The 27,503-nt window shown below is 47.6% G+C and overlaps 2 protein-coding genes across 13 annotated transcripts in view; one reads left to right on the plus strand and one right to left on the minus strand.

Annotated features, from left to right (window-relative positions):
• The window catches only part of COBL (cordon-bleu WH2 repeat protein), a 204,956-nt gene that overhangs the window by 90,635 nt on the left and 86,818 nt on the right, over positions 1 to 27,503 (plus strand). For 11 of the 12 annotated variants that reach the window (XM_077304152.1, XM_077304151.1, XM_077304149.1 and 8 more), the window contains one exon: positions 7,880 to 8,068. The exons of the other annotated variant lie outside the window; for it this stretch is intronic. In XM_077304152.1, the coding sequence (XP_077160267.1) occupies positions 7,880 to 8,068 (189 nt within the window). The remainder of the gene's footprint in view (positions 1 to 7,879; positions 8,069 to 27,503) is intronic. 12 annotated transcript variants of the gene reach the window in all.
• Positions 15,763 to 19,547, minus strand: LOC143820842 (uncharacterized). Its single transcript, XM_077304166.1, has 4 exons — positions 17,611 to 19,547; positions 16,874 to 16,957; positions 16,611 to 16,694; positions 15,763 to 16,331 (listed from the first exon to the last, which is right to left on the minus strand). The coding sequence occupies exons 1-4, from the start codon at positions 18,230 to 18,232 to the stop codon at positions 15,832 to 15,834; spliced, it is 1,290 nt and encodes a 429-aa protein (XP_077160281.1). The 5' UTR covers positions 18,233 to 19,547; the 3' UTR covers positions 15,763 to 15,831.

Raw genomic sequence — 27,503 nt, forward strand, 5'->3', positions numbered from 1 at the left:
TACAGATGTGAGGGATGGCAACTGACTTGTAACTTATGTACACACATTGCACAGGCAAAATTTAGGGTTTGACATGGAACTTCCTAAAGAGAGCCAGTTTGATGTAGTGGTTAGGAGTGTGGACTTCTAATCCAGCATGCCAGGATCGATTCTGCACTCCCCCACATGCAGCCAGCTGGGTGACCTTGGGCTCGCCACAGCACTGATAAAACTGTTCTGACCGAGCAGAAATATCAGGGCTCTCTTGGCCTCACCCACCTCACAGGGTGTCTGTTGTGGGGAGAGGAAAGGAAAGGCGACTGTAAGCTGCTTTGAGTCTCCTTCAGGTAGAGAAAAGCGGCATATAAGAACCAACTCCTTCTTCTTCCATGTGATCTGCTGGAATTAAACTGCAGCTCCATTAGAGTCTGATTCATGTCTGATCCACAGAGCTGCAAAGAAAGCTAGGGACAGGCTTTCAGACTGAAGTAATGTTATTTAAAATGTAATGAAAATAGATTTGACCAATGGGGGGGGGGGGGTTAAAAACACACTGAAGACTATTAATCAAGAGTTTTCCAGCAGCAAAACCCTTTCTTGCCTTCAATCTGGCATCTGTACTGATGAGATACTGAACAGAGACTGTTTCAGGACAAACAGAGGAGGCCCTTCAAGTGTAAACATTTGAGCAGCTGGCAGCAGAGATTAGCAAAGTTTCCGTGGGAGGGGAGGCATCATGACCAGCGGCGCCATCTAAATTTCACTAAAGCCAAATCACAGCCCTGTCCAAATACGAGGGGTCTAGTTTGAAAAGACTACCAACCAAGCTTCAGAATATTGTCCATCACAATTGAATGTGTGGTGTGTGTGTGTGCAATTCAAATTACTTTGGCTGGTGTTGTGTTATAGTTACTCTCATCCCCTTTTGTAATTCTGTCAGAAGAATTTAATGCAAGGTTCCTTAGCAACCCAGGGTCAAATCAAACATTTTTTTCCTAAAAGCTTAGGTCCAGGGAACTCTTAAGGGACTGTAATGTTTAGTTTGGCTCTCAGATTCAAATTTCAGAAATGGAAAGTTTGTGCTATTTTGCTGTGTAAGTCACTTGCACGCACACAAGTAGTGTTTCAGCCCGAATCATGCTGGGGCTGTTGCTTTGATATCAGCCAGTGCTATATTTTATAGCTCCACAGCCATCAATACAAGCTTAGATCTCTGTTTAAGATGAGCTTGAAGGGCTGAACATGGAGCCGGCTCTGCTTACTAAAGCCTGACTGTGGCTTTGTCCATTAGCTGGGGCAGTCCTGTGTGGGTCAGCCGTATCTAGGATCACCGTCAGGTTAAAACAGCCTTTCCCCTTTAAAGTTATTTCTTTTTATTTATGAAAGTATTTGAACATCCTACCTTCCTGTCATGGAGGCTCGAAGTCGCTAAACAGAGACCACATTTCAAAACACCCTCATAGCACAGAACAGTAAAAATAACTAAAGATCAAAAAAGTCTCAGCCACCTTCCTGTCAGGAAGGAGAACTGACAACCCTGATGTGATGATGATGATGATGATGATGATGATGATGCTGGCCATTCACCGTGTCTGACTCTTGGCAGTCCTGTGGCTCAGCTAGTTCCACATCTTTCCATCCTGCACTTCTTCTTTTAGTTGTATAACCAGTGTCCATTCTGATCATGTCTAACCATCATGTTCTTCATTGGCCTTGATCATAGACCCTCTTAAACAATACTGCTTTACGGTGCACCTTCCTGACCAGCTGTTCAATAAGGCCAGTCTGACAGCAGAAATAGCTCCAGGCTACACTGCAGTTAATTTAATGAATTTAGATGTGGGAACAGCCAGCAGGCATTGCTAGGAGGATATGGAGTTGGCACACATGTTCATAGTGGGAGAGGTGACAATTTCAGGTATGTGGTTCTCATGTCTAAAGTATGAGGGACTGCTTTTAAGGTTACTATTATGAAAACAGGTGACAGCCAGCCCGTGTAGACAGCCTGGGACTCAGCAGAAGGAGGAATTCTTGTATTTGTTCTCATTATCCAAAGGTTCTCTTGAGCTCTGTGTCTGCTCAGTCTTGCCTTTCCGTCTCAGTGCTGTCAGCCTCAAATAATAAATGCCACTCAACTCCCATTGACTGTCAGTGACAAAATTCCTATTAAATGCAGCTAGGTTGTTCATAAAGGGCCTGCAAGTAGGCATGAATGCCTGCACTGGTCACAGGGGAATGTTGCACAGAAATAGTAAAGACATGAGTAGGGATGCACTACAATTTTAAAGATTAATAGTAATTCCTTTCTAGGGAACCCTGGAAATTGTACTTCTGCAGAGTCAGCAGAGAGTCACACCAATTTGTTGACCCTAAGTTGATCAGGGAACCGTCTCCTTACCTATATTTTTATCTCATAAGACTGCCTCTCTAATTGCAATTAAACCTGCCCAGGAGGATTGACCTTCCATATCTGCAGTTACAACCAGAATGTCATATTTCACCCAGATCTATACTTAATCTTGTCTACTTTCCTATACCCATATCTGATCTAAAGAGAGTTCTTTGCATATTACAATGTTCAGTGTAAACCAGCCCTGAGCCGCAAGCAATGGGCGGTGTGTGTGTGTGTCTGTGTGTGTGTGTATGTATGTGTATATATGTATGTATATATATATCTTTAACCACTCCTGCGGAGCGGATTAGATAAAGCCCTAAGGGCTATTGGGGAGGAGTTAGGGCGGGCTCTGTCCATGATAAAAACTCTCTAAGGGGCCAACCAGGAGCCGCTTTGCAGCTCCTGATTCTCCCCAACGAGCGCCACTCTGCACACCTCTCCATCGGTCGCTTGGCACAGCCTCGCCCGCCAGGGGACTCCTTCCCATCATCCTTGGGAAAGGAGCAGGGACGCCGCGTCGAAGGCATGGCGTCCCTGCTCCTTTCCTGCCACCCCCCAACACCACACTAACGGGTAAGTCCTACTACCCCCCCTCCATCCCCAGCCCCCTTCCTGCCCCGCCGCGTCTGTCGACGACACAAAGACCCCCACGCACACACTGCCGTGCCCAGCCGCCACCCGCTAACCCCCCAAACCCTCCCCAGACCCCTTCCTGACCCGCCACCGCTTCCCGAGACACAAAAACCCACCCACCAACACACTCAGGCACCCACCTGCCGCCCGCCAACACCCCCAACCCTCCCCAGACACCTTCCCGACCCGCTGCTACTCCCCGAGACAAAAAAACCCTCCCAGCCACACATTCCGACACCCACCTGCCGCCCGCTAACCCCCCAAACCCTTCCCAGAACCCTTCCCGACCTCCTGCCGCTTCTCGAGATGAAACAACCCACCCAGCCACACACTCCAGCACCCACCCGCCGCCCACTCACCCTCCCACCCTCCCCAGACCCCTTCCCGACCCGTCACAACGCCCCGACAACCATCCGCCGCCTCTACCCCAGCCCCTGTCCCAGCACTTCCAACCCCCACACCTACTGACCCTTTCCCCGGCCACTCCCTGCTCCCCGCTCCGCCCTCACCTTCTGCCGGTCCTCCTGCTTCCTGTCCCTCTCTTCCCTTGGGCCTGCCAGCAATGCCGCCAGCCAGCGCGGCCTGCTCGCCGGCCGGCATGCCATGCAAATGAACCAGGCATGCGCAGACTCATGAGCATGCCTGGTTGCTCAGCCCGACGCCCTGCCCCCGCCCCCCAGCTGCAGCACGCATGCCCGGACTCCTGAGCATGCGTGCTTCCCTTCCCCGTCGGCTGCACCACCCGACCTCCATGCCGCACCGCTTACCCACCTGTCCCCACCAGCTGCCCAACAGGCTCCCAGGTACGGGGGCCTCGCCCTCTGCCTGCCCTCTGCCCATTTTTAGAAATGGGCTTTTTTTTCTAGTATATATATAATGTCATACGCATATGTCAGATATACATCAGGTATTGGCACTCCACATAGACAGAATTCCTTTATTTTTATTTTTCTTGGCTCAGGGTAGCTGACAGTAATAATTAAAGTATCACCAGTTAAAATTTAAAAAAAACAATACCTCCCTCCTCACCAGGTATTCATAGCCTTGGCCAAATGAGCAGGCCTTGTAGTGCCTTCTAAGGATTTCCAACAGGGGAACACTCCTGACGTTTTTAAGCAGGTGAGACTGAGAACCATAACAGAAACGGCCTAGGCTTTGGTTGAGGCCAGGCACACAACAAGTGGTCAACAAGTGGCAGCCTGAAGACTGTAGTTGGTGCACAAGAAAATGCAGAAGATGACACTTCTTCAGACGGTATAACTCCACATCTTACACTGCTCTTGCGGAGCGGATTAAATAAAAGGGTAAGGGCTGTTGAGGAGGAGTTAGGGCGGGCCCTGTCCGGGATAAAAACTGGGAGGGCCCAATCAGGAGCCGGAAAGCGGCTCCTGATTGGGCCCTCCGAGTGTCCATCCAGGGCCAAGCTGCCAATGGGGAGCCGCGCTTTGCAGCTTGGCATTGGCAGCTTGGCCCGGCCTGGCCCGGCCAGGAACTCACCGTGCAGATTGAGCTGGCAGCCCGCACGGTGAGTCCTCTGGACCGGGTCCTCCTCCCCCTTCAGAAAGGAGCAGAGACTCCGCATCGAAGAGGCGGCGTCCCTGCTCTTTTCCTGCCCTGGGAACCCTGGTGAACCCGGGAACGCCCGCCGTCGGTGGGGGCGTTCTCCCAGCCCAAGGGAGAACGCCCCAGTACGAGCCGCAGTGGGCGGGGCCCCGCCGCCTTCTCCCGGCCCCAGGAGCGGCCTCGCCACATCGCTGACGTGGCGAGGCTGCTCCTGGGGCCAGGAGAAGCCCCTGGGATGAGCCATGGGGGGGGCACTGCCTTCTCCCGGCCCCAGGAGCGACCTTGCCGCGGCAGCAACGCAGTGAACCTGCTCCTGGGGCCGGGAGAAGGCCCCAAGACTATGCGGGGTGGGGGGGTGGGAGACCAGCCCGCGGCCGGGAGAACAACCCAGGTCACGGCCCGGTTGCCCCCGCATCCCAGACCCCCGGGAAGCCTTCGCCCCGTGAGGGCTTCCCTGGAGAATGGCCCCTAGCGCCCATTTTATTTAATTATAAAATGGCTTTATTTCTAGTCTCTTCATATGTTAATGGAGGCCGCAAAAACGCTTCAACCGTCTCCACAAGGTCTTCATGGATGGATCGTAGCTTCCATTGCGCTTTGTTGTGAGTTGGCATACCAATCTTTACCTGGTCATTTAATGAGGACTGTTGCATCCTCTATGAATTTCCCAAGGGAATAAGTACACTTACTCATGTGTACCAGGTGGCTACACCATCTCAACCCTACACTTTTGTGAAGCTTTGATATTAAAGCTATGAAGGATGCAACCTTTGGAAGAACTGGTCTTGTTTGCATGACCTCCCTTGTTCACACATCCTTGTAGGTTAGCTTGCTACTGTAATGCCCTTTGAGTGATTAATAGAGACCACAAAAGGTGTTTCCCCTCCTCCCTGAGGTGTGCAGTAGAGCCCATCCTCTCAGGGTGGGTGAGCAAACACCAAAATCTTTTTTGGATTATTTTTCAAAGTTGCCCACTAGTGTTACTGTAGAGATGACCACTCAAAGAAAAAACAGTTGCAGGCAATCCGCTTGTTCTTATTGCCTGTCAAAGACAACTGCTCTTTTTTCGCATACGTGTTCATAATCTGATGCAAATATCCTGCTTCAGTAGTTTACAAAGCACATCTCTGTTCCTGCTGGAAGAACAACAGTCTGTTTGAGAAGGGAGGTTGGCACTTAGTTAAGAATCAGAGCAGCTTGGCTTAGCCCATATTGCTGGAAAACTTTGTTCTTTCATTAACCAAAGATACAAGACTGATTCTCCAACTCAGCTGTCCAAGCAGCTGCTTGAGGCAGCACAGTAAAGGAATCACCACCAGAACTGGTCAGAGAAATGGCCCTGGGCACTGGGGTGGTAGGTAACGTAGGGCAACGATGGCAGGAGACACTGCTAGTGCTGGAGCTGTCTTGGTCATGCATGCACTGCAGCCTTTGAGCAAAACCATCGGAGCAGGTACAGAGGATCCTTGCCTACATGTGTTTGGCCATGTTAGCAACACATGAGGGTCACCCTGAGAACACTCCACTATAGAGGAGTGCTTTCTGGGGCCTTACCTGGAGCTAGAGATGTAGTCAGGAACCTATCTCTGTCTCCTCTCTCCTTTCAAGTTTATTAATTCCTAAACAAACCTTTATCTACCCTTTAATCAGGTTGTGCATTGTTGCTGTGTTAATTATGCTACCAACAAAAACGCTGCGGTGCCTCACAAATATAGAATCACAGAACCATAGAGCTGGAAGGGGCCATACAGGCCATCTAGTCCAACCCCCTGCTCAACGCAGGATCAGCCCAAAGCATCCTAAAGCAGTGGTCCCCAACCTTTTTATCACCGGGGACCACTCAACGTTTGACAATTTTACTGAGGCCCGGGGCCTCCTTTACTTTACGTTTGCTCTTCACATAACTGAAAAATCTTTTCTTGTTACAGTGGGCTTCCCTGGCCAATCTTAGCTCACTCTCCGCTTTGGCCTTTCATATGCATAGTAATGATGCACAGGAGTCATACCATATTTATATGCAACTATATGCTGCCCCACTTCGTCATAACTATTTTTCAGAGCCTTTTTTCTGCAGCCTTGATGGTGAAAGGTTTCCTCCCCTAGTTACATTTTTGGATGAGATGACTCTGGGTTCCCTGCATCCACACAGCAGTTGCATGGAAAGGTTCCCAGGTGCCCACTGCTGTCCCAAGCCCAAACAGGCTGCAGGGAAAGTAAAAATCATCAAAAAATTGTCATATGTAGTTTGTCCACTTGTCAAAGAGGTCTTTTCAGAGGGTGCCCATATTGGTCTGCAGTAGCATAGCAAGATTTGCGTACAGTTGGCGCATAGACCAACAAGATTTTCAGGGTAAAAGCTATCAACAGTCAAAGCTTTGCCAGGTGTGCAGAGTTCTGGTTTGGATCGGGAAAGGTTTGGATCGGCTGTGAAACATTTAAATGTTTCTCCTTGATCAAAGGCGGCCTCAGGGGAGCCCTTTTTGCCCCATGGACATGGATTTTCAAGAGGCTTTTTGTTGATGAGGGCTTTTTATTTCACACTGGCATAGACCTGCCTGACAAGCAAGGACTGTGAAGAGCTGAGCCCAAATGCCTGGTAGCATTACAATGGCTGTGAAGTGCTTCCTTGTTTGGGTCCAGCTGCTTCATTTATGTGAAGACCCAACATGTCCTTTGTCCTTTTTCAGTGTTCGAAATATTCATTAGTGAATTTGACTACAGAGGCTGCTGAGAAGGGGCTTGTGAATTAGGAAGCCTGGAGTGGTTTGTCTGGAGACGGAGGGGAGACCAAAGAGTCACATTTGCCCCAAGAGGCTCTGTTGAGATGAGGGCTGCCCATTGGACAGAGGATGGCGAACAGGATATCATTGTGGGACCCTGGACATGCTCTTCAGTCATTACGGAAATAATATAGGCAGGACTGTCATTTTCAAGCAAGAGGAAGGGAATATCAAAGGCCGCTTTTTAGTGTAATAAAAAGATTCGATGCTTGGAACAAGAAAAAAACCTCATAAACATTTTCATTCCCCCTCTAATTAGGACTACATTGTGCCTAGTAATGATGTGATTGTGATCATCGTAGGGATCCTTTTTCATGACAGTGTCTAAGAAGGAAATGAAACAGACGGCAGGTTATCCAATGATGGAGGGACCAAATAGGAGAGGAAACAGAGGTTGGTGGAGAGTGGCATTTCCATCCCCCTGCAAGTCAATCAGAAGGGGCCTTTGTTTGGTTTCTTATACATAATATACACGTAGTAGCCTAGAGGTTAAAAAGTCATTTAAATGGAGTTCTGCTTCTACTTGCAGAGAATTGCAACAGCTCCCAATTCTCCTTCTGTGAATTCTTGTTCCATGACTTTGGGTCCATCTCTGTCTCTTGGGAACATCTCAGGAATGACCGCAAGCAGTGAAATCAAAAAGCGGCGAGCCCCTCCCCCACCAACATCAATGACTCAGAGTGGGGAGACAAATGGACAGGACAAAATGTTAAGTCAGGTAAGGATTGTGTTTAAAAATGGAGATGTGAGTTGACATAAGACAACACATAATGCTAATTGTGTGTTTTGTTTTTAAATAATATTTTTATTTTATTTTGAGAAAAGCAATCACTTAAAAACTTATAGACAATTCAGCAAAAAGGGCATAAGAAATACCGAAAAGAATACAAATTAAGGGGAGGTCAAATTTGCATGGAACTGGCAGGGGCTCATGGTAATTGTAGTCCATGGACTGTGGCTGGAGAGCCACAGTCTGGCCAGCCCAGCGGATAGCCCGGGCCTTAGGTGCAGAAGACTCTCCAAGTGCTTTAACAAAGTGTTGCCTAGAATCACTTGCAGTGAAAATGACAGGGACAGACACCCCCCCCCCCAAAAAAAAAAATTGTGTGATGAAGAACACAAGCAATGTGGAGGTAAAGGCAGGAAAAATTGGATTGGGTCAACTTGATGACATCATAAAAGGCTTAAGCTACCAGGCGGACTTGGTCTAGCTCCTGCCGGTGGAGATTTGGGCCCTGATGGAGCCAGCCTGTAAAACAGAACTCTTCCGCCAGGCCCATGGTTGAGGCCAAGATGGCCTAGAAATATTGGTGGCCCCCTCTCCTCTCCATGCTTTCCCCCCACATGGGACCTCTCCTGTATAGGGGGATTGTTACCATCACAATTACTGTATTTGTCAGTTATATTGTGGGGGCTAAGGAATCTATTGAATTTTATTATGTTTTTATAGTTTTAAATGTGTATTATTGTTGTAAACCTCCTTGAACCCATTGTTGCGGAGGTTGGTCTATAAACTGAACTTTAAATAAATAAATAAAATAATGTTTATGTGAAATATTTCAACCAGATATCCCAAGATAAGGCTGGAGATCTGAGCATGATCTCTCTTTTTGAGGAGGGGGGATCTGGAATTGTGGTGACAAAATACAGGGGTGAGGACAGCAAGTATATTCTGATTTAACTTCAAAAGGGAAGACAGGAGGAGACAAATCAAAAAAGGAGACAAGATCCTCTCAATTTTCTTTGCCTTTCCCCCAAATAACTCTTTCTGGACTCCCCGTTGTTGATACACTGTGTCTAGTGACCTATGACCAAGGATTTGAGAAGTATATTTGGAGAAGAGAAAACAAAATTAAACAAAAACCCTCCCAGGACTTTAACTTAAAGTAGCCAGGGGGAATACAAATACCAGGAAATAAAATTGCTGCTCTATCTCAAAATGTTACAGAGTTCAGAAATCAACAAGGGGTCTGAACACCTTCCTTATTATGGTTGGCTAAATGTTTGTGTTTCCTTAGTTTGCAAAAAGACAACTAAAGGGAAACATGGCAGAGACTAGTATAATCCCGAATGGCCTGGAGAGAGAAAGTGATGCTTTCTGCCCTCTTGCATGATGTCAGGACCTGTGCCTTCCAATGAAATCGACTGGCAGTAGATTTGTGATGGACCATAGGAGTCATTTCATTGCACAATGGGTAATTATTGTAAGTAAAAGTGTAATTAACATGGATTTACCTACTCTAGCTTAAATGTCTCCAAAAAGGAGAAATCCAGAGCAACTAATTGGCCACTGTGCAGAACAGGAAAGACAGGCCTTGTGCTTCTAGAGGTCGGTCAGCAATTATTAGTCAAGAGGTCATGGAGGTTCTGTTAGTTTTTGTCTGTATTAGTCCAGACAGCTAAATGGAAATCCTCAAACATGGAGTCATCATACCACTGAGTAGCAGATGCTAGGAGTAAGCATCAAGGGAAGTACTGTATTCTTTGTGGCCTGGTTGTGGTTATCTGATTCTGCACTTTGTTTTTTCTGTTGTGGATCCTGCTGAATTTCGATTGATTTGAACTTGGATCTTTCTGGCGGCAGCGGGTGGCGGCGCGGCCCGCTGTCGGGTGGGGCATTCAGCAGCGAGGCAGCACATTGTTGGGGGCCGCAGTGACGGCACCGGTGCCAGAGCGGCGGCCGCTGGGCCCTCCTTGGTGCGCGGTCAGGCGGTGAGCGAGCGTCTGGAGAGGAAACGAGGTAATGGCGGCGGGCGGGTGGCTGCCGGCGGACTGGGAGGGGGCGGATCGGGAGGCGCTTTGCGCCTCCCGATTCGTCAGTCCCAATTGGTCCTTTGCCGCCGGACTGATAATCGGAGGGCCCAATCGGCTGGCGCTATGCGCCTGCCGATTGGGCCCTCCGATTGTCACTCCGGGGGATGGGGCCTATCGGCACTCTTCCTTATCCCGGACAGGGCCTGCCGATGGAGCCCTTACTGTTTTATTTTATCCGCTCTGCTAGGAGCGGTTAAAGATTTATTTATTTGTTTGTTTGTTTGTGTGTTTGTTTGTTTATTACATTTTATACCACCCTCCCATATGGCTCAGGGCGGTTTAAATATAACATCGCGGGGTGACACTTGTGGAGAGTACCTGCATGTCCTGACCTGGATAGCCCCAAGTAGCCTGATCTTGTCAGATCTGGAAAGCTAAGTAGGGTTGGGCCCTGGTTAGTATTTGGATGGGAGACCACTATGGAAGTCCAGGGTCTCTAAGTGGAAGCAGCCAGTGGTGAACATCTCTTTACCCCCTTGGTGGGGGGTCTCCATAAGGCACTTGCAACCGGATAGCACTTTCCTCCACCACCTGCAGGTCCCTTGTGGGATAGAAACCCTGCCATGTAGAGGGCTTGCCTACAAGTGAAATAAGGTTTGACCACAAGTGGGCCTAGTCCAAGCCAGACCGAAGCTCAAAGTCTTCCCCAGCCAACAGTGTCCATCAATGCTTAGGGAAGGAGGAAGAAGAGTCTCAATGCTACGGACAGGAAGCAATGGGAGTGCTGTTCATTGGGCGATCCCAACAGACTTACCTTATCTATGTGAACGTTTTCCAGTCTGCTGTGGAAATGGAATAAAAATGTTCACAAGTTCATTTCTCTGGTTTATGGGAATGGACTTTTCTCAGGAAAGAACACCAGGCGTTCATTAAAAGACTTCCTTCCATAAGAAGATAACATGTTTGCTTACTAAACCTTTATTTATATGCTGCTGTTACTAACAGGGAAATCCTGCAACCATGGAATGTTAGGTACGGAAACGAGGGCATTTTTAATTGGAAAAAGGACTACATTTTATGTTGTCACTTTATTAAGGAAAAAAGAGAAAATTCTTAGTTCAAGTAGTTTTTGTGAATAAATTGTACTGAATGGAAAATTCTAAATATTCTGCCTTTTAAAACCGGTCAGGCTTCAGCCAGCTAGCTGTGATTACATTCAACTGAAACCTGATTTAATTGTGATGAGGGAGTTTCATTGGTTTTCATAGAACTCCGTTATGACAAACATTTAGCTGAACTGGTGTCAGTTAGCATGATCACCAGCCAGAGAGAAAGAAATCCCAAACATTATGTTGCAATTAAATTATACTTGGTAGTACTTAACTGTTTAACTTACTTTTTAATGCTTGATTATCTTTTGTGTTACATTTTTCATGTTAAGGGAGCTGTAGTCTTAGACCATTTCTGCACTACAGTCTTACCTTGTTTTAACATCAAGTTGAAGCCCCATCATAGAATCATAGAATCATAGAGTTGGAAGGGACCTCATGGGTCATCTAGTCCAACCCCCTGCACTAAGACTCCTAGATCCTTTTCGCACATGCTACTGCCAAGACAAATCTCCCCCATCTTATATTGGTATATTTGGTGTTTCTTACCTAAATGCAGAACTTTACATTTGTCCCTATTGAACTTCATTTTATTCAGTTTAGCCCACTTCTCGAGCCTATCAAGATCATCCTGTATTCTGTTGCTGTCTTTAGTTGTGTTTGTTACCCCTCCCAGTTTAGTATCATCTGCAAATTTAATAAGGGCCATTTCGCACAGAGCTCAAAGTTGCTATTTGGTTGCCGTTTGTGAAAGCGCTACTTCAAGTAGCGAAATGTAACTAGCCGTGCCCGTAACGCACAGCTGCGGTTTTTGCGGAATTTGGCACTTTCACTTCTCGCCACTTTCGTAACCCACAGGCTTCCGGTTCTCCGTCTTATCGCTACAAAGGAGGTCCCTTTTTAGCGCTTCTGGCCTCCCGTGCCCGTCAATCAAACTGCAGGCACACCTTTGACCTCGACCCTGAAGCCGAACTTGTCGGGGTTCCCTTTTTTTTTAAAAAACCCAGGAAACCCCGTAGCAACGCGTTATCGTCCAATCATTGGCGCCCTTGGAACGTGTTTTCTATTGTTTTCTAGGAACCAGATGCATTGACATGTTTGATTGGTTAATCCCCGCCCACAGTACACGCCCACAGGTTACCTGCTTATATGCACCTGGGCAGACACGCGGTCGGCCTCACTCTTTTGTTTGCGTAGCCTACTGCCCGCAGCACAGGTCAACGTTGCAATGGAGAGGCTTATTTTTCAATTGCTGGCTTACATGCTCGCGGTGGTCCAGCGCATGAATATCGCCTTGTCGCGTCGGACGTCTGCTATCGCGGAGTACCGAGAACGGGTGGCCGGAACGCTGACCAGCAGCAGAAGACGTTCTGTAAGGGTAACCATGGCGGCCAAGAAACGCTGGCAAGCTCTGGCAGAGGTCCGGTTCCCCAGACAGTTCTGGGTGGACGAACGATCCTCTGACTGGTGGGAGAATTTTGTGTGGACTCGCTGGGATGATGACCACTGGATTGCCAACTTCAGGATGTCGAGGGGGACATTTTTTGAACTCGTGGAGGCTCTACGTGGACGCATGGAGAGGCAAGTCACTGGCATGCGGCGCCCCGTTCCAGTTGAAAAAAGGGTGGCTGCCGCATTGTGGTACTTGGCCACCCCTCAGTACTTCCGGACAGTAGCCCAGCAATTCGGACTCGGAGTCACTACGGTTGGCGATATCCTTAAGGAGTTCTGCCTCGCCATGGAGGCGGAATTGTTCAGCAAAGTCGTGTGCCTCGGAGACCGGCTTGGAGCGGTGAGTGTCATTCTATCCCCTTTGCCCTTTAAATTTTTTTTCTTGTTTGACAGGTCAGCAACGAAGACGCGATACACCCCACGCTGACATGCCATGGCTTATATTCTTTTCTTTCCCTTATTCCAGAGTATGGACGGGTTTGCCAGGCTTGGATTCCCGCATTGTTTTGCGGCCGTCGATGGAAGCCACATCCCTATCCGTGCCCCCGGGGGAAGCATAAAAGAGTACGGGAACAGGAAGGACTTTTGCTCTGTTCTCCTGCAAGGAACAGTGGACTTCTCCGGCCGGTTTATCGATGCCGAGGTGGGGTGGAGTGGCAGGAGGCATGATGCCCTTGTTTTCAGGGAATCCAACCTCAGGAAAGCCATGGACGAAGGGGTCTTTGTTCCAGGAAACCCCACCGCCACCATTGAGGGCGTGCGTGTGCCGGCGTTGGTCCTCGGGGACGGAGCCTACCCATTACGACGCTGGCTCATGACTCCCTACAAGCGGCCAAGGACGGACGTGCAGAGCCACTACAACCTCAGTCACTCCCGGGCAAGGAATGTAGTGGAGCGTGCCTTTGGACGTTTGAAGTCACGGTTCCGTTGTTTAATGTCACGACTCCATGTACATATTGACAATGTGACTCCGCTGATAATCGCATGTGTGATTTTGCACAACATATGCGAGGACAAGGGACATAACATCCCCTTCCCTGAGGACGAACCTGAACCTGTAGTCCTTCAGGATACACAGGACATCCCTGAAGCAAGGAGAAAAAGGATATATGCTGAGGGGTGCAAGGTTCGGGACGCCATAGCCACCCACATCTACAGAAACAGGAGGCGTGTTTAATTGTTTTTCCTACTCTGTTGTTGAATAAAGTTTTGTGTTCTTTGTTTAACCTTGTCTTGTGCGGTTTGTGTACTTTGCCAGCAAAAAAACGGGGATTCTCTGGTCCAAAAGCACTTTGACAGCCCTAAATGCTAACTCCCCACTGAAATTGACAAACACAATACGGAAGCGCTGAATGGGGAAAGTTCGGGGAGGCGGGTAGCCAGGAAGTATTGGCGACCCCTGTCAAACCGGAGGATCAATCCACTCATGTTCCAAGGAATAATTTTATTGGTGGGCAGCTTTGATACATTTAAAAAACGGGGTGGTCGATCGGAGCAACGCACGTTCGTTCCCTAACCGTCATTCCGAAGATGCCGAAGCCACGGAAGGGCTCCTTCTGGCAGCGCGCCGAGGCTGAGGCACTTCTGGAGCTTGTGCTACAATCAAAAAGTGTTGGCCGCCTAATGGCCAGCACCCATTGCCACACCAAGGGTGCCTACCTGGTGTTGGCTTCAAAGCTGAGGGAGAGGGGCTATGTCCGGACCTGGGAGCAGGTCCGGACAAAATTCAAGCGCCTTAAGCTGGACTTCCTAAACAGTCTGGAACAGTGGGGGGGGATCCCGCAGCCAAGTGGGAGGACGGTCTTCCACGACCAGATGGTGAAAATATGGGAGAAGGCTGGGAAGCCCCCCCTGGACATGAGGAGGCATATGGGTGAGTGCTGCCCTCGTTGTGTTTTGCCCTTAAACATGCATGGAATGACTAGCTGCCTCTTTCCCCTACTGTCCCCAATGAAATTCGAGAAAGTATTTAGATGCTGTCAACCCCCTCAGACTTAGCCAGCCAGTACTGTAGAACCACTTTGGTTATGCGCTTAGACTCTAACTGTGGTGTGTCCACCAGCTGTGTTTCATCTCTGTTTTGTGTGCTTTTAATTATGATTTGTCTTTTTCTTTGCCCAGCCACACAATCACCATCCAAGCTGGCAACAGCACCTGAGCGTGAGGAGGGGGAGGAAGAGGGACCTTCCACCTCGGGACAGGCTGCAGGTGAGAGTTTTATGTCTGTGAGGGAGACCCATGTGTGTGTACCCACACGGAGCCATATGGGAGCCTGATGTGATGCTTCCTTTTGGAGTGTGATCAAATTCTTTGTTTGATTTCTATAGCTGAAACTGTGGAGGCAAGGCTGCGTGCCATGGAGGCCAGAGTTACTTCCCTGGAGGCTCAAGTGGCGGAGCTGAAAGGGGAGATTGAGCAGCACAGGCAACAGAGGGAGGCGGAAGAGCGTAGGTTATGTTCCCCACTGCCCAACTCTTCTCACACTGTGGCTAAGGCCACTTAAAAGTGTATGCATGTAAACTAAAGAAATTTGAAAATATGTGTGGTACTAATGTGTACTTTTTCTCCCTCCCCACAGTTAAGAAGAAGGAGGACGAAGAGCTCTTCCGGCGCAAAGTTAGGGGGACCGTGGGACGGCTGTGCAGGAGAGTTAGGGCGATGGAAGGGGCTGGGGAGGGGAGCGGTGGGACCTGAGTTTTGTTTCCTGTTTGTGTTTTGGGGTAGGGGTTGGGGGGGGGGGCTCCAAGTTTCATTCCCTAATGTTTTTCCCCTGTTAAATGTATACTTTTGTTAAAAAAAATTGGTTTTCCAGGGGGGTGGGGGGTGGTGGTGCTGGTGGGGCTCCAAGTTTCATTCCCTAATGTTTTTCCCCTGTTAAAATGTTTTTTAAAATAAAATGTTATTGCAAATTTTATAACAAGACTCCAGTGTGACTTCTTAAACTCGCACATATTTAACCCCACACCACACTCCTAAAACTCCTTGAACTAACACCCCTCCAACCTCCAACCCACACAGCAGTACCACAATATACACAATCACTAGAGAGGCCGCTTTCAGCCTTGCAGATTCTACAGTAGGGTACACAGAGACAGAGTCAAAAATATAAACTTTATTCAACAAACAACAAAACACAGATAACATGAAATAGAAAAAGTGGGCAAAACTAGGAGGGGGAGTACTTGTCTGCTGGTTTTATTTTTCTCTTTCCGAGAATAGTCCTCCTTCTTGTTTGGGTGGAGGCATTCTGAGAGGGAGTCGGTGGGGTGGGTGCTGGAAGTGGTGGTGTTGGTGTGGGTGGTGGTGGGGGGGCGATTTGTGGAGGGTAGGCCCTTTCCATGACCGCTACAGCCCTCTCCATGAGTCTCCTTATCAGACGCACCTCCTCCACGCCTTCGCGTAGGATTTGGTTTGTCTCTCTAAGGACTGCCCTCAATTTTCTCCCCTCCTGGGCAATGAGTGTGAGCATGGCTTGGTCAGCGGCCGCGGCACGCCGTGACTCCTCATAGCAGTGCTCAAGGAGCCTCTCTCCCACGCTTGTCAAGACGGAGACGCGCCTCAGCCTGCCGCGTTCCCTCGTAAGCCTCTCCTCTGCTGGGAGCGCACCTCTAGGTGGTGGGCTGCCTGGAGCCAGGGGTGGTTCCTCCTCCTCATCTGAAAGAACCTCTGTTGGCAAAAAATGAGAAACAAAACTGTTAGTAACATCAAAAAAGTCAAAACACACCATGGTGGACATGGTGTTCTTTTTTGTCCCCGTGTTTTCCTGCCAAGAATTTAAACAATCCCCGGCGAGCACATGGCTATTGTTTGTTTGCCCATGGTGTGCTTTTACTTTTGCCTACTTTCACAGCAGGACTCTCAACAATTAAAAGGGAGCACATGGTTAGTGCCTAGCGACATTGTCCTGCAGCTATGGCTCGAAAGGAACAGGTCATGCACGCTCACCATCTTGAATCTGTATCCGCCTGCGCCGGGCAGGAGGTCCAAGCACCCTAGGCTGTTCCTCCTCCTGTGTTCCGGGTATGAAATCTGCAAAAAAAGGAAAAAAAACAGATCTAGGACCAAAGGGTGGCAAAGCCAGCTTCAAAGCCTACACCAGCAACGCAGAGGGACTCTCTTCTTTCTCTTAGCAGTGCTGCTGCCCTGCACAAACAGAAAAGCACAAAGCAGTTAAAACAGCCCCCCCCCCTATTTTTACTAATACTTACCAATGTTAGTTGATGCCCCCGAATCACTATCCACGTCAGGTGCTGCTGGAGACTCTAGGGGCCCCGTCCCTGGCAACTGTGTCTCTGTGGACAAGAGCAGAAAATAGTGAAAAACGAGCAAGCATACACCATGAACCACAAAGCAAGCTCCCAAAGTTGTGAGCCAAAGTACTGCAGAAGGCCTATGGGCGAGGCATGCTGCAAATATTTTGGGGCTGTTTGTTAAACATGACCGTTTCAAATACTAACCACATCAAGCACTCCACAGCCAACCATCTTAATAAATCTTTTAAAAATTAAATTATAAAATTATAAAATTAAAACCGTTTCAAATAGTAACCACAGCAAGCACTCCACAGCCTACCTTCTTTTAAAATCTTTTAAAAATTAAATTATAAAATTATAAAATTAAAACCGTTTCAAATAGTAACCACAGCAAGCACTCCACAGCCTACCTTCTTTTAAAATCTTTTAAAAATTAAATTATAAAATTATAAAATTAAAACCGTTTCAAATAGTAACCACAGCAAGCACTCCACAGCCTACCTTCTTTTAAAATCTTTTAAAAATTAAATTATAAAATTATAAAATTAAAACCGTTTCAAATAGTAACCACAGCAAGCACTCCACAGCCTACCGTCTTATGCGTTGCAACGAACACACGAGAAAACGATGCCCAAACGTCAGAACACACATTTGCTCAAAAGGAAATATAAAATAAAAAGAAAATCACTTACCGGAGGCAAGGGGCGTTTGCTCAGGAGCCTCCTCTGGCTCCCCAGGAGCGATGGCGATCAGGTCCAGCGTTACCGATTCCGCGGCTCGTTGCTGGACGGGGGGTGGAGGGCGAAAGCTGGAGGAGGTTCCCTCGCCGGGATCCTCCTCAGCGGGTGGTTCCTCGACCGGGGCAGCCGGCTTCCGAACCACCTTAAGGCTCCGGCCGACGCGCTTCGGCCTGCCGGATCCTTCCCCGTCCCCGTACAGCTGGCGCTGCTCCTCGAAGTAGGGGCAGGTTACCTTTTCGTTGCCGGAACCCTTATTATGGTTCACGGCACGCATGTACTCTGCCCTCATTGTCTTGGTCTTCGACCGGCATTCAAGGCCGGTCCTGTTGTGGCCCAGGGCGCGCATCTTAATAGCCACTTGTTCAAAAACCTCCCTATTCCTGTGGGAGGACTGGAACGCGTCCTGGATTTTCTCCTCCGAGAAAATCCCGATCAGGTCCCTGATCTCCGCGTCCCTCCAAGTTGGGCCACGGCCGGTTGCAGGGACGGACGAGGCTTGAGAAGACGATTCCATGTTGCTTTTGCTAGTAGCTGAGCAAAATGGTGGTGGGAGGTGCAGGGTGCAACGGATCATATACCTTCCCGCACACAAAGACAAAGGGACTAGCCGGCTCCTGATTGGTGGAGGGCAGCAGGGGACACGCACATTGGCCACATCAGGTCACATGTCACGTTCAAAACTCCTCGCGCGGGAACAGGATCTGCTCCTAATGGCCAGATTGGCGCCCTTGTTGTTTGACTTAACGCATGCGCGTATTCGTTTACACGCGAGAAGAGCAGTTTGAACATGCAGCGGGAGCCATTTTAGGAAAATGTCCGCCATTACACAAACGCATGCCGGTGTTCAACCGAGAGCAAGTGCGGCAGTACTCGGCAGTTCCCCAATAATATTCACCAGCCACAGCATAAATCAACCAAACATGACATGTAACTGGCGTACGTTCGTTGGCACGCTCAGAGGAATGTTTTTTAAAATGAACGGGGGACGGCGACTCCGCTTGCCGGAGGTCTAGCCGCCAATGGAAGGGGTTGTCCGCACCCAAGCACAAGCACGCACTGGGAACCACACAAAGACCCACTACACATAAGCCGCCCCTCATGATATCACCTCGAATCATGTCTATTGAACCCCTGTAAGCTAAGCAGGAGACTGCGAGCGGCGACCGTTCGTTGGCACGCTCAGAGGAAAATTTTTTAAAATGAACGGGGGACGGCAACTCCGCTTGCCGGAGGTCTAGCCGCCAATGGAAGGGGTTGTCCGCACCCAAGCACAAGCACGCACTGGGAACCACACAAAGACCCACTACACATAAGCCGCCCCTCATGAAATCACCACGAATCATGTCTATTGAACCCCTCTAAGCTAGGCAGGAGACTGCGAGCGGCGAATGTTCGTTGGCACGCTCAGAGGAAAATTTTTTAAAATGCTCCCTGTACGTTGACTCCGCTAGGACTGGCCGATGGTAGACGGGGTTTTAAGCTTTGGGCAAATTTTGGGAACGTGACGGTGTGTGCCACTGTGCTTGTGAAAAACTCTTGTGGTGTCCGGGCAGAATTTCCGAAAGTGATCGTGCTTGAAAGCCAGTCGCTGTCCCGTTGCCTCGTAGATCCCCGCTCGCTCGGAGAAAAAAAAAATGGCGAACAGTTCGCCGGAAGTTTGGAGGACAGGCTCGGGAGGAGGGACTTTGAAGAACCCGCAACAATGGTAACGCACAGGTCTTTAGCGCTACTGTTGCAGATTGGTTGCAGGAGTGTATCGCTATCCGGAGGGTGAATCCAGTTTTCTGGATTCCCCTAGAAGCGCTACAACGAAGCGCTTTTTGCGGGTCGGTTTCAGGATTGTTGCAGATTGTTTACGACGTCGTGCGTTATGGCAAATTAGTAGCGTTTTCAATCAGCAACCATTGTGCTATTTTTAAGCCGTGGGAAATGCCCCATAGTATCCCCTCTAATCCCTCATCCAAATCATTTATAAATATGTTGAACAACACAGACTCCAGGACAGATCCTTGGGGTACTCCACTTGTCACTCTTTTCCAAGAAGATGCTGAACCATTAACAAGTACCCTCTGGGTACGATTTGTCAACCAGTTATTGATCCACCTGGCAGAATTAGGATCCATACCGCATTTTACCAACTTGTGAACAAGAATATCTTGTGGAACCTTATCAAAGGCTCTACTGAATTCCAGATAAACTATGTCCACGGCATTCCCCTGATCCAGCAACATTCCGGGGGGGGGGGGGAAATGTTGGCACTCATTCGCTGACCCCGGCCTCAACTTTCTCAAAAAAAGAGATAAGGTTGGTCTGGCATGACTTGTTCTTGCAAAACCCATGCTGAGTCTTTGAAATAACAGCTCTCAGTTCCAGTTGCTCAAGGACCGAGTGTTTATTATTATTATTATTATTATTATTATTATTATTATTATTATTATTATTATTATTATTATTATTATTATTATTTAGATTTATTTCCCGCCACTCCCCGTAGGCTCGTGGCGGGTCACAACAGTCCTATCCCCATTAAAATACCCATTAAAAGACTTTAAAACAATCCCAACATGGCGGAAGCTCTCATTATTCCCACCCCTGCTATCAGAGCGGCAGGGAGGGTGGGGAGGAGATTTAACTTACTAGGTCCGGGGGGGGGGAATGTTGGCACTCATTCGCTGACCCTGGCCTCAACCAAAAACCTGGCGGAAGAGCTCCATCTTGCAGGCCCTGCGGAAAGCTGGTAAATCCTGCAGGGTCCGCAGCTCACCCGGGAGCTCATTCTACCAGGTAGGGGCCAGGACTGAAAAGGCCCTGCCAGGCACGCTTCTCTAGGGCCAGGAACGATCAGGAGATTCTCCCCCGCTGAGTGTAAAGCCCTGTGGGGGATATAGGGAGGTAGGCGGTCCCTCAGGTATGTGGGTCCCAACCCGCGTATAGCCTTAAAGGTCAAAACCAGAACCTTGAACCTGATCGGGGCAGCAATTGGCAACCAATGCAGCTGCCTCAGCACAGGCTGGATATGGGCCCTCCAAGGTGTAATTATTGTTTAATTATTTGTTCCAAAATTTTGCCAGCTACAGATGTCAAGCTGACGGGTCATAATTACCCGGATCCTCCTTTTCCTGTTTCTTGAAGATGGGGACAACATTTGTTGGATAGCTCCAACAGTGATCTTAGGCCACCATTCCCATCCCCCGTGTTGTTTGCCACATTGATCACTATTTCCCTCACAAGAGAAGACTAGAGTTCAGCCCTCTCTTCATCATCATCTTAACACAGCCCGCGGCACTGCGGGCGCCGCGGACTAAATAAAGCCATAAGGGCTTTGTGGGAGGAGTTAGGGCGGGCTCTGTCCAGGATGAGGAAGGGTGCCGATTGGCCCCTTCCTCCGGACAGACCATTGGCCCGGACGATTCCCGCCCTGCCGACAAGGAAGCAACTCCGCGCGGCTCGCAGTTGCTCCCTTGCCGGCGGCCTGACTAATTGTGATGCTTGCTTTGGTCCACCTCCTCGGCTGTCCTGCTCTCGCAAGGGGCCCCAGGCCTTTCACAGACTAGTTTCCTTCCAATTCCCACAGCAAAAAGGAAGTCGTATCAGGCAATTCCAATTTTAATGTTTTAACAATTTAATAATAATAATGTATTTTTGTGGTCTGAATCTGTAAGCTGCCCTTTGGGGAAGGAATGGAATTAAGAAGAAGAGAAGAGTTGATTTTTTTATATGCTGCTTTTCTCTACCAATAGTCTCAAAGTGGCTTCCTATCACCTTCCCTTTCCTCTCCCCACAACAGACCCCCTGTGAGGTGGGTGAGGCCAAGAGAGCCCTGATATCACTGCTTGGTCAGAACAGCTTTATCAGTGCTTTGGGGAAACCAAGGTCACCCAACTGGCTGCATGTGGGGAGAGGAGCATGGAATCAAACCTGACTTGGCAGATTAGAAGCTTCCTCTCTTAACCACTACACCAAGATGGCTTAACCACTACACCAATACTAATAATACATAATAATAATAATAATAATAATAATAATAATAATAATAATAATAATAATAATAATAATAATAATAATATATAGTGAACTAGAATCATAGCATCATAGAATCATAGAGGCCACACAGGTCATCTAGTCCAACCCCCTGCTCAATGCAGGATCATCCCTAAGCATCCTAAAGCATCCAAGAAAAGTGTGTATCCAACCTTTGCTTGAAGACTGCCAGTGAGGGGGAGCTCACCACCTCCTTAGGCAGCCTATTCCACTGCTGAACTACTCTGACTGTGAAAATTTTTTTCCTGATATAGCCTTTATCGTTGTACTTGTAGTTTAAACCCATTACTGCGCGTCCTTTCCTCTGCAGCCAACTGATACAGCATCCTGCCCTCCTCTGACAACCTTTCAAATACTTAAAGAGGGCTATCATGTCCCCTCTCAACCTCCTTTTCTCCAGGCTGAACATTTCAAAGTCCCTCAACCTATCTTCATAGGGCTTGGTCCCTTGGCCCCAGATCATCTTCGTCGTTCTCCTCTGTACCCTTTCAATTTTATCCAGGCATTCGCCTTTTTTACCGCTGCATCACACTGCCTGCACGAGCTTACAATCCACAAGTACTGTTTAGTTTACAATCCACAAGTACCCCAAGGTCTCGTTCACACACAGTGTTACCTGGAAGCGTATCCCCCATCCAGTAGGCATGCTTATCAAAAGCTTTCCTAAAATCCAAGTAAACGACATCAACCAAATTTCCACGATCCAGCAAACCTGTTACTTGGTCAAAGAAGGAAACCATGGTGTAAACTGCACGGAACTTTTATTCCAACCCCAGATCGATTCAGTCCCTGCCCTCTACACAGAATGCGATTTCCGTTTGGATTTGGGGCGATTTTAATTTCCTTCTGCAGCAAGGATTGATCTGGAGTGTCCCTACCTTTATTGTGCGATATCTTAGAGTGCTTTTAATCCTCAATATCCGGATTGGGAAAGAAAGCTCCATGGTAGAGAACCTCTGATAGGCTACACCTGGTCATGTGACACGCTTGCCTTAAAGGAGAAGCCCCTAATTTCTCTCAACTTCAGTCGGTCCTGGATTTTTTCTCCCTCCTCTGCCTTTTTTGATCTTCTCCCCCACCCCCTCCAAGAAAAGAAAGAGGCTCCCTGCCTGGCTCCTCTCCCCCCCCCCCTTCAAGAAAAGAAAGAAAGAGGCTTGGCTCCCCCCCTTCTGAACTACCCTAACCATGTGCAGAAGACTTTCCTGTTTCAATGGGGGGGGGAGAGGAAGGCCCGAGTTCAAAGCGATCTGAATTCAACAGGATTGACAATGGAATAAAGAAAGTAAGTGCAGACTCTGCCCAGGTTGGTCTTACAGGACCTGTTGGAGACAAATCCATGCTGACTTCCTTGGATCACCAAATTGTCCTCCAGATGTTTGCAGATCGCTCCCTTTAATATCTGCTCCATTATCTTCCCCACAACAGAGGTCAGACTCACTGGTCTGTAGTTTCCCGGGTCATCCTTCCTCCCTTTTTTGAAGATCGGAATAATGTTTGCTCTCTTCCAGTCCTCCGGGACATCTCCAGTCCTTAAAGAGGTCCCGAAGATGATGGAGTGTTGAAAAGGACAGGAGTGTGACAGTGCAAAGCAGATCAAGGGCAGACGAAAAAAAGTTCTGGAGCTGAATCTCAACATCTCTGTTCTTAAAACCAACGTGCTATTTGGATTAAATAAAGATACAATTGAGTGACAGAAGAACATTTATTTATTTTTTGTTTGATTTATATACCGCCACTCTCAAAGGCTCATGCTGGTTTACGATAAAATGGTAAAAACACAGAACCCTTAAAATTAAAACACTAATGTCTATTGGTTGGAGTTATGTAACTATAGGAGAGTTTTGTTTTATAGGCCTTGCCTTTTATAGGCAGCAATAAGATGACTGATATGAAGGCCCCACAAGGTCATTTTTTGTAGATCCTTTTCATAGATCCCATTAAAACTACACTAAATCCTACAAGACACTAAAGGAAATGTTGTATTTTGTTTTGCTGATTGTTCTGAATTTTTGCTGTATGTATTTTCTTTTCCCCTGTGTAACTTCTGCCATGGGTCATGGTCACAAACAAGGTTGTTGTCAGAAACAATTCCAAAGGAAACATTGTTTCAACAAAGAGGATGGGATTAAATGAGTTTATCTTCTTTATATCTAATTCAGAAAACGCCGTCACACTAGAGAGAGGAAGGGAGACTCCCTTCAATGTCAAGGCCATGTGGGACAAACTTTCTAAACCTTATAGTGAATTTCCTTTGTTCTCTCAACAGTTTTGTGAACTTTGTCTCTTGTGTCTCTGACAGACTCTTCTGCGTAAGGGCTGGTATTTTTCTTTCTCCATTTTCTATAGTAGGATGCAGTGAATCCGTTTCTTTTATTCCAGTCAGGCAGATTTCCCTCCACAGTTTTCTAGTCTAGTTTCCTGTTTTACAATCCCCCTGGGACAGGAAAACACTTTTCTATTGTAGATGGCTGGCTTATAGCACAGTAGAAATAATAATAATAATGACTATTATTATATTATTATTATTATTATTATTATTATTATTATTATTTATTTTGTCTTGCAGTCGGTTCCTTCTGTAATATTGCTGTAATATTGCTGAATAAAGAATGTGACTGATATTCAAGGAATTTATTAGAAACATTATTTTAAAAAATTCCAATCTCTTTTGCTGGGGTGCTGAGAAACTTTGTCAGTGATCTCTAGCCCCTTTGTAGAACTGCAGACTCTCTATCAAAAACCATGACAATCAAACTTTGTTTAAATTTGTATTGTAGGCACACCCTCAGTTGGTACCTGAATCACTTGGTGTACCTACTCTAGAAAGAAAAGTTGAGATGTTTTATTCCCACTCAAATAGGATTGTTACTGTGAGTGGAGTCCAGCCAAGGTTAAGCCCTTCTAATTCTTCTGTATGTCATTGGGAGAGCTAGGCAGGTGTTTAATTCCTCTTGTGCGTGAGGTGGTTTTAAAAAAGACCTTACTTCCTTGCAGGCGTATATTTAGTGCTGATACTGTGTCGGTGCGCTGTACAAAGCATTAAATTAATGTGACGCTTCCAATCTGTAATTTCAGAATTTTTTAGGCAAAATTTGCTAACTGTTGCATTTTCAATTATCTTTTTGCATAAATAAATACTAGCAATGACAAGAGATGGGTAGCCACGTTAGACTCATTACGCGCATGTTGGATAATGCGTTTTCAATGCACTTTAGAATCAGATTTTCCTGTTTCATACAGAAAAATCCAGCTGCAAAAACACATTGAAAGTGCATTAGCTCACATGTGCAGAATGAATCTTAGTCTGTCTGTAGCAATAGCAAGATCCAGGAGCATCTTAAAGACTAGCAAAATTTGTGCCAGAGGATGAACTTTTGTGAGTCACTGTGTACTTCTTCAGTTCTGACACAAATTTTGTTAGTCTTTCAGGTGCTCCGGGACTCTTGCTGTTTTCTAATGCCAGTGAATATACAGGACAAGATGTCATAGTCCCATTGTATACGGCACTGGTCAGACCACACCTGGAGTACTGTGTGCAGTTCTGGAGGCCTCACTTCAAGAAGGACGTAGATAAAATTGAAAGGGTACAGAGGAGAGCGACGAGGATGATCTGGGGCCAAGGGACCAAGCCCTATGAAGATAGGTTGAAGGACTTGGGAATGTTCAGCCTGGAGAAAAGGAGGTTGAGAGGGGACATGATAGCCCTCTTTAAGTATTTGAAAGGTTGTCACTTGGAGGAGGGCAGGATGCTGTTTCTTTTGGCTGCAGAGGAGAGGACACGCAGTAATGGGTTTAAACTTCAAGTACAACGATATAGGCTAGATATCAGGAAAATAATTTTCACAGTCAGAGTAGTTCAGCAGTGGAATAGGCTGCCTAAGGAGGTGGTGAGCTCCCCCTCACTGGAAGTCTTCAAGCAAAGGTTGGATACACACTTTTCTTGGATGCTTTAGGATGCTTAGGGCTAATCCTGCGTTGAGCAGGGGGTTGGACTAGATGGCCTGTATGGCCCCTTCCAACTCTATGATTTTAGGACAGCCAAGATCTGGAACACACAGAAATTTTTTTTTACTGCAATTTCAGCAATTGCTAAATCTAAATAACCTAATTCTAGTGAACTTTAATCTCAGATAGATCCACTTGTTTACTTAATTAAGACCACATGATAATGTTCCCTGCAGATGGTCCTAAACCTGTAGTCACGTTGTTTTGCATTGTATGTGTAGCCAGATCACATAGGTATTCCTATGCAACTCCACTCCATTTGGAGCTAGCCACACTATAGAAAGTAGCTCACAAGGAATGGGCACAAGAAGCCCACTTTGTGGTAATCGTAGTGCAAAGATAACACGAATTAGGCCATTCCGCTGCTTTACTTGTGGGACTCTGTCTGATTGTGAATCTGGTCACAGGGACTGCACTTTTTAGTCCTCCTTTACCAAGTTTGGTTGTAGACAGTATATAAATAGTGCTCTAGTCCTAGTATATAATAGGAGAGAAAACATCAAACCGCCGATAACTTATTTGTGGATTCCCACAAGGAGTGGTCCTCTCTCCTGTCCTATTCAACATCTTCATGCGCCCTCTCGCACAACTGGTATGGAAGTTTGGGCTGGGTTGTCATCAGTATGCAGATGACACCCAGCTCTTCCTCCTGATGGATGGCCGCCCTGACTCTCCTCCAGAAGCATTAGCCAGCTGCCTGGAAGCAGTGATGAGATGGCTCAAGCAGAGTCGTCTGAAGCTCAATCCTTCAAAGACGGAGGTCCTGTGGCTGGGTAGGAAGGGCCCATGCGAGGAAGCGCGCTTGCCCACCCTGGATGTTATACAGCTTTATACAACTCAGTCCACCAGGAACCTGGGCATGATCCTGGATGCTTCCCTCACAATGGAAGCCCAGGTCGCAAAGGTAGCACGGATGGCATTTTACCATCTCTGCCAAGCCAAGCTACTAGCGCCCTACCTGGCCCCGGAACACCTGGCCACAATGATCCATGTGACGGTCACCTCCAGTCTGGATTACTGTAACTCGCTCTACACAGGCCTGCCTTTGGCTTTGACCCAGAAACCGCAGTTAGTCCTCACAGCAACACTACGGAGGGCCCTCATCCAACCCATCCTCCACCAACTGCAGTGGTTGCCAGTTGAATTCTGAATCAGGCTAAAGCTTCTGGTAATTACCTTCAGGGCCATACGTGGTCAGGGTCCAGTGTACCTGAGGGACCGCCTCCCTGCCTATGCCCCCCAAAGAGCCCTACACCCCACTGCAACCAAAAAGCTAATGATCCCTGGGCCTAAAGAAGCCCGCCTGACCTCAACCAGGGCCAGAGCAGTCTCTGTCCTGGCCGCCACCTGGTGGAATGAGCTCCCAGAGGAGATCAGGGCCCTGATGGAGCTTAAACAGTTCCGCAGGGCCTGCAAAAGGGAGCTCTTCCGCCAGGCATTTGGTTGAGGCCAGACACAACCAACGACATCTGCAGGGCCCCTGCCCCCCTGCACCCCTCCCCAGAAATCCATCAAGGCATTCTGCTCCTGGACCTGTTTATATTATTACTGTTTAATATTGCTCTGTTACCCTGTTATTATCAGTTAGTAATATTAATGTCATAGTTATTTATATGTATGGTTCTTTGTATAGTTCTCAGTTCCATGTAAACTGCCCAGAGCCTTTGGGGAGGGCGGTATAGAACTCTGAAAAATAAATAAAAATAAATAAATAAACAAACAAACAAATAATTACCTAGTGTACTCATAGTTGCCGGTAGTACTCATGGCACTTTGCCATTTTCATTTATCTGCTTGTA

Source organism: Paroedura picta, chromosome 11 (genome assembly GCF_049243985.1).
Source record: "Paroedura picta isolate Pp20150507F chromosome 11, Ppicta_v3.0, whole genome shotgun sequence".
NCBI lineage: Eukaryota > Metazoa > Chordata > Lepidosauria > Squamata > Gekkonidae > Paroedura > Paroedura picta.

Excerpts from the sequence above, each read along its gene's own strand:
- LOC143820842 (XM_077304166.1), bottom strand. The coding sequence starts at position 18,232 with ATGATCCGTTGCACCCTGCACCTCCCACCACCATTTTGCTCAGCTACT. Across the intron at positions 16,958-17,610 it reads GCAAACGCCCCTTGCCTCCG|AGACACAGTTGCCAGGGACG; the intron begins GTAAGTGATTTT and ends TCTTGTCCACAG. Across the intron at positions 16,332-16,610 it reads GCGGATACAGATTCAAGATG|AGGTTCTTTCAGATGAGGAG; the intron begins GTGAGCGTGCAT and ends TTTTGCCAACAG.